The sequence below is a fragment of the Mustela erminea genome, chromosome 2 (genome assembly GCF_009829155.1).
Source record: "Mustela erminea isolate mMusErm1 chromosome 2, mMusErm1.Pri, whole genome shotgun sequence".
NCBI classification, from domain to species: domain Eukaryota; kingdom Metazoa; phylum Chordata; class Mammalia; order Carnivora; family Mustelidae; genus Mustela; species Mustela erminea.
Window position 1 is genome coordinate 97,535,365 of NC_045615.1, and position 7,007 is coordinate 97,542,371.

Sequence of the window (7,007 nt, forward strand, 5' to 3'; positions counted from 1 at the left end):
GTGCACGCCCTTCACCCCAGGCTATTTGCCAGGGGCCTACTGTGCCCACTGCTGCCCATGGGCATGCTGTGTGCCTGAGCCGACAGACCGAAACGTCTGCTTCCAGCACTCCCAAGGAGTCTACCCAGAGCGGGGCTCCCCTGGAAGGCGGAAAGGCAAGCCTGTGGGAGGCTGAGGCATGGCAGCGAGGGGGCTGGGCCTTCTTGCATGTTCCAGGTCCTTCTGGGCTCTCAGTGAGGAGCACAGGCGGGCACCCCAGCCCTGGAAAGCGAGGTGTCATGAGTTATCTCAGCTGTGCCCTGAGGTGATGTGTTTAGAGGCCCTCAGGGACCATCTGCTGAGAACATCTTTCAGGTGAGTCTCTCCTAGGCTACAGCCCCCAGTCTGTTGGGCAGGACATACCCGAGGTGCTGGCTGAAAGTCTACGTCCTGATGGGGGATAAAGGGTCACAAGCCGCTCTTTCACTGCTTCCAAGGTCAAGGTGACCATTGGGGACATACATCTCTTCTGGAGAGAGGAATGGATACAAGGAGGTTAGCAACAATATAGGGAGGAGGGGCCTGAGATCAAGCTCATGGGAAGGGGTGGGGGTGGACGTGGAGGAGAACTGTGGGGAGGGGTGTCAGGGGGTGGAGGGGAGCTGTAGGGAGGGGTATGGGGTGGTGGTCATGGGGAGGGTTAGCGGGGTAAAGGGGAGCCGTGGGGAGGGGCATCGGGGGGTGGGTGAAGGAGAGCAGTGGGGAGGAGTATCGGGGCAGTGTAGGAGCACAGTGTGGAGGGGTGTCCAGGGTAGAGGAGCTCCATCAGAAGAGATGGGGAAGGAGAACGGCCTATCCAGCGGGGACATGTTGGGAGGGTAGGTGGGTGGGGGAGGGGTTGCTGAGAGGGAGAGGCCAAAGAGCAAGGAGCGTGGACCCTGGGTGCAGCGGTGCAGTGGACATGGAGCCCCCCCACGGCAGCAAAGTAGGGAGTCCCGTGTGGAGGGAGACACTGGGAACCAGAAATGGGGAGAGTCCTTCCTAGGCGAGTGGGTGGAAGTAGACACAGGAGCAGGAGGACATGACGGGAAAAGGGAAGCCAAGAGAAACAACCCTCAAGATAGGAGGGGAAGACACTGGCTACTAAGAATGACCAAGTAAGGGACAGGAAAGGGATGGCCCTGGATGTGTCCGAGGCTGGGTATAGTGTCCTGCATGAGCTGCTTCTATAAGGTGTGGATGGCTCCTCAGCAGGTCTGAGCATATGAGGACCCGAGACTGCCCCTCAAGAGAGTGGGTGGGAGAGGTGTCAGAGAAAACAGAGAAGCAGAGGTGAGAGGGGTCTCTGTATGGAAGTAACCAGATATCAGCAGGGACATTGAGAGGGTGGTGGACAAGGGTGGGGGAGGTGGGTGGGAGAGGGCAGTGGACAGAAGAGGGGAGGGGATAGTTATTGGATCTGATTCTGCATGTGTCCAAGCAGGTGGAAGAATGTTCTAGAAATAGAGAGGAGGCTTTCCCTATCTCCTGGTCTTTCTCTGAGTGGCCAGCCCAGCCCAGGGCTCAGAGACTCCCATGGGATCCATGCGGGTGGGTGAGGTGGGGACCCCTGACCTCAGACAAGGGCCCGGAGAGAGGAACAGTGAGCCCTCAGGGAAGCTGTATGAGGCGGTGGGGCTTGGCAGTCAGTGGCCAGGCGCAGGGACCAGCCGGCCTTGGGGAACAGCTGTGGGTGGCTGCACATGGCCTCGCTGTTCCTCTGAAGTCCCCACTAGTCCTGCCAGCAGCCCCCCGCATGCTGGGTGTGTGTGAACACCTCCTTCGCGCCAGTCAGAGGCTGCCCAGTGTCCTTCCAGGAATCTTGGCATGCCCTCCAGGCAGGGGAGACCCTACTTGGGGTGGGACAGTGGCCCTCCCGGGGCCCTGCCAAGAAATGCAAGACAAGGGCCCCTGATGTCAGGAAACAGTCTTTATTCAAGTGAAAGGAGATGGGTCAAGTGACAATGCCAAGGCGAGGTGTCAGAGCCTGTTCTCCTTTATCTACCTGACCTACGTGACCTGTCCAGGGCAGTCTCGGCCTGTGGGCGCTGGTGCCCCCAGGGACAGCAGGTCCAAGGTATTTCATATCCGCAGTAGCCTGGGGCTCCTGGGGCTGGGTGTGCAGCTCTCCTGTGGGTGGAACCGTGGATGCTGTGGGCCCTGTGGACACACAGTCCACACGCCAGACGACCTCCGACCAGCAGGAAGTAGAGTGGAGCGCAATGTAACCTCAGGGCTGAACTCCCTCAGGAGAGCGGGTCCCAGGACTGGGTGCCCGAGGGGAGAGCTCCTTGAAAGGAGGTGCCTCCCCCAGGGTCCTGCTCCATCCAGCCACTGGAGACCCATCTGTGTGTGTGGGGGGGGGGTTGGTCAGCACCGGAGCTCAGAGAGGTGGTGGACAAAGCCCCACGTGATCCACTGAACCACCAGGCTCAGCCACCACGAGGGGTGGAGGGCCTGCAGGGCTCTGGTCTCAGACACAGTTGTCAGGGACGCACTCGGCCTCCTCTTCGAGCTCGGGGCAGGGTGCCCCGTGGTTGGCAGGCTGCACGCGGATGTAGCGAGTCCTGCTCTTGGCTCCCAGCTTCCCGCATGGACCTGCACACAGCCCCCAGGATGACCACAGGGAGACCTCGCAGTCCAGTGGTGTTTCTGCAACTGGACCGAACACAAGAGAGGCCTGTGAGCAGGTGTGTGTCTCTTGTACAAGACCAGCCCCACGTGGGCATCACAAGGATCGGGGATTTATCAGCATGCCTTAGAGCCTGCTGCAAGACCGCCAATCACACCGCCTGCAACCCCCCACTGAGACACCTCCAGGGACTCCCTCTCATGGGGGACTCTGGGATGCCAGCTCTGGCAGCGGGGGCCAGGAGGCCAGAGGAGGGGCCTGCTCTGATGCAGCTGGGCTGGCAGGGGGTTCTGTGTTTCAGACCCCCACACCTGCTCAAGGCTGGACCCCCACTGTCCCTTCTGCCAGGGGGCAGGGGAGGGGAACAGAGAGGGATCCATTCAGTGGTGTCCTGACCATCAGCTGTGATACAGGTCACACGTGGGGACGCCACTGACGGGGGGGCCTGCTTTACCACTCACTCCTGGGCAAATGTACAAGAGTTCACTGGTCAGCCAAAACCCATATCTCCCCAAATCCCCATTGTGCTGCACTAAGGGCTCCGAACCCCCAGGGGCCCCAGCTTCCTAAGGGGAGGGTTAAACCTCAGAGTCCTTGCCATCCGATGCTGAACCCGGGGAACCCTAGAGCCCACAGTGTCCTATGCCCAACACCCAGGCCCCTGTCTTCACACAGCCTCTGGCTTGTTTGACTCAGCCCCTTGCACACCCTAACACCACCTGCCCTGCCACCTCTCCCTCCCCCACGGCCCCCATTAGCCATGAGGGCACATTACACCCAGGAGCCGGCTTGGGAGGGAGCACCTTTCCCAGCTCTGCCATAGCTGGATGGGGGACTCCCCTGGGGGAATCACTGGAGTGGGTAGACACGGAGGGGTGTGGTCCCTGGACCACTGGCCCCCATGGGGAGCAGGTTACCAGTGTGGCCTTGGGAAGCAGAGTGTGTGGAGGTGTCACTGACTCCTCAAAGAGGTCCCTTTGGGACAGTTTCTGGCCCTGAGTGTCCTTTCCTGTTTCAATGTGGTGGCCACTCGCCATTAAGGACTATTGTGCAGGTGGGACAGAAGGACCTCACTCACCGGGGTCAGTATTGACAGCTGCCCTGTCACGGGTCCCTGTGTGGCCTGCAAATCCGAGAGGTGCTTCTCCCCACTGCAGCCCGCGGGCCATCAGGGCCTCCCTGGTGCCCAGGATGGCCGTGCTGCGGCCAGAGCTTGCAGGGGTCCTGGCGGCGGGGCGCCAACGCGCTCACCTGAGACGCTGTCCACGATCTCATTGCTCCCGCCAGCGCCCACAGGGCCTGGGGCGGGCGGGACGAAGGCCCTGGGGTTATGCCGGAGTCGCACCAAGGTCACTCTGGCGATGGGGGGCAGGGACTTCAGCCGGGGGTAGTAGAAGGAGTTTGCAGGGTGGCTGGGAGAGGAGGAGGTTATCTGCGGAGAGAGCATCCTTATCCGCGGCTGCCAGGCGACACCCGGCGGCCTACGTGAGCACGCATGGGGCGGGGCCGCGGGGCGGGGTCTGCAGGTGGGGCCGCGGGGAGGGGTCTCGGGGCGGGGTCTCCAGGTGGGGCCGCAGGGTCCGCCCCGGCAGTCTGGTGCGCAGCCGAGGCCCTTCCGCCCTGAAGAGCTGCCGGTTGCAGACCTGCGTCTTGAGGTCCGGGACGAGGCGGCGCACTAACCTGAGAGCCACCTGTTCGTAGGGACCTCTGGTCCCTCCCCTCCATCATCCCCTACCCTCCGTCTCCCCTTACCTCCGTCACCGTGTCCTGCGGGATGGTCGCGAAGTTGGGGGAGGAGAAGGTAAAGCCGCTGTCGGTCCCTGCGTCGTACGGGTAAAGGTCCACAGCAACCTGCTCCCTCCAGCGGTCCCCGTCGCATAGGTCCAGACTGTCCACGCCCACAAACCAGTCCGGGCTGGGAACTATGCGGACCACGAAGGACACCTGGGGGGAGGGCGGGCGCTTAGCCAGGCAGCCGCGGCCCCCCTCCTTCCCCCACCGCCGCCCGGCTCACCAGCGAGTGTCGCGAGTGGGCCTCCAGCTCCGCGGACGTCTGTCCGGTGCCGCTGGGCACGGCGGGCGCCGAGAACACCTCATGCACGCTCTGCAGCTTCTCTCCCGCCGCCTCCATCTCCCTCATCAGGGCCCAGGCCTCGCCCCGCTCCGCAAAGTCCCTGAGCCCGTCGCTGACGTACTGGTTCTTCCTCCACAAGCTGTAGTCGGAGCTGTGCGCTGCCCCTGCGCGCGAGGGGGCGTGTGAGCCGCGGGCCGACGGGCGCACGTTCCCGGGGCAGGGCCCAAGCCCGGAAGGACGTGCGCAGCAGAGATTTCTGGCACTGCATGAAGCGGGATGAGCGCGCCCACCCTGCCCACGGGGAAGTGCGGTGCAGCGCTGGGGTGGGGCGAGGGTCACCGCGGGTTGGGCGGGACCGGGCAGCACCGCTGCACTTACCCAGCAGGGAGGACCACTGTGCAGGGGGCCGGAACAGGGGGTACTGCTTGGGGAATGCTGTCTGGCTCCACTTGCCCGTGAAGGTGATGCTGTACTTGGCCAGGGGCCGGGCTGTGCAGACAGACTCTCCCCCCAGCGGCTGGCTGGCCACAGAGCCAAGTGTGGTCAGGAGGACAGCCCAGAGGGCCCTGCCCCAGGTGGTGGCGTGACTTGGGGCTCCCATGACCTAGGAGCAGAGGAGAGCTCCACCAGCTGGCACCGCAGGTCCCTGGGGAGGGGGCAGAGGCAAGGACCTCCTGGAGTGCAGGGTTCCCCACCTATGCTTTCTCACCCCAGATCATCCAGATCAGGCTGGAGTGGGGGGGACCCCCGCCCCATCCCTGAAAGCCTAGCCGGGTCAGGTTACACTTGGATCCCAAGCCCAGCAGATTCGATGTCCTGGCTTGGTCTCAGCCATGCAGGGGAGAGGGGGGATGGAGGGGGAGGGGGGTGCTGCTGGGGGCTGCATCCCTGAGTCGGGGGAATCTGGAGGGTGCACTTCAGGCACGCGGTGCCCGGGATGACCCCAGCAAACGCAGGCTTCCCGGTGCTGCGGGCTGCTGGGCCCAGGAAAGTGCCAGGAGGCCCAGCGCCTCCAGATGGGGACAGGGGCGCATCCCCCTCACACACCTACTCACCCAGCAAGAGTGGCGGGAGGGCTGGCGGCTGATCTGTGGCAGCGAATGATCCCTGCGGGAGTCCAGAGCCCAGAGCTCTAATTTACACCCAGGACAGCCCCCAGCCAGCCACGGCGCGAGAGCCGAAGCTCAGACGGGGAGAGGGAGAGAAGGGGCTCCTCCAGTGCCGTCCGCCCTCGCTCTGATGCCGAGCAGATGCTTCTCCGGAGCTGAGGTCACTCTCCTCCCTCGGGCGCCTGCCACTTGCCGCACCCCTTTCTTTGTCTTTCCCTCCCGCCTCCCCGCCCTCCGCTCCTCTCCGGGCCGCTCCCCTTTCCCAACAAACCCGGCTTAGTGTCTCCCGGGAGGTGCTGCCACAGTCGTGGCTGGGAGGCTTGGGAGGCGAGCTGGGCTGGGGAGTGCCAGCATATTACACCCTCCAGGCAGGGTGGGACCGAGGGGCCACATTCCTGGCCTGACGTCAGTCCCTGTGTTGGAGATGAGCTGGAGAAGTGGGGGCTCCCAGTTCAGGCATCCCTTAGCCTGGGGTGCTGGGTTTGGGCACACACAGCCCGTCAGCGTCCACACGGCTGCCGTCCACATGGCTGGCCAGGGCATCCTGAGGCTGTCCCTCCAGAGGGGAGCCAGAACCACATGGGTAGAGTTGTCCCAGCCCTGAAAGGCTCTCTGGGGCAGGGAGGTGGCTCAGCGTCCCCACCCCACTTCCCTCGGTGGGGTAGAGCTCCACGGACGCCTGGCAGGGGGACATGACCAAAGCTGGTCACCGCTCATGGTCATTAAAATATTTCTAGAACCCTAATCGTGGGGTCTGGGAACAGAAGGGAAGCTCTCATCAGAACTGCTCAGGGAGCTTTTAAGCTCAAACAGAAAGCATTCTGATTTTTGAAACTGTTAACATTCCAGATGGGGTTGGGGGGGGCAGTGGTGACTGAGGGACAGAGAAAAAAGAATCAGCGGGAATAGAACACAAACAAAAACAAATGACCAGTGACCTGAGCTGTATTTCAAATACACACACAGCCACAGAGAGCAGCCCAAGTAGCCAAACAGACTGCAGGTCCTCAGGCTGAACACAGATCCTCACACGGGGTTTTCAAACTTTTTGGTCTCAGGACCCCCGACACTCTTAGAAATCACTGAGAACCCCAAAGAGCTTTCGTGTGTGTGGTTAGAGCCATCAATACTTCCCATATTTGAAATCGTAACAGAAATGTTCAGAATACATATT

General features: G+C 62.5%; 1 protein-coding gene across 1 annotated transcript; it reads right to left on the reverse strand.

The window, feature by feature from the left end:
- Positions 1-1,930: 1,930 nt before the first annotated feature.
- Positions 1,931-6,157, reverse strand: SPON2 (spondin 2). Its single transcript, XM_032333547.1, has 6 exons — positions 5,780-6,157; positions 5,103-5,328; positions 4,665-4,888; positions 4,403-4,594; positions 3,902-4,082; positions 1,931-2,676 (listed from the first exon to the last, which is right to left on the reverse strand). The coding sequence occupies exons 2-6, from the start codon at positions 5,323-5,325 to the stop codon at positions 2,492-2,494; spliced, it is 1,005 nt and encodes a 334-aa protein (XP_032189438.1). The 5' UTR covers positions 5,326-5,328; positions 5,780-6,157; the 3' UTR covers positions 1,931-2,491.
- Between the last annotated feature and the right edge of the window lie 850 nt (positions 6,158-7,007).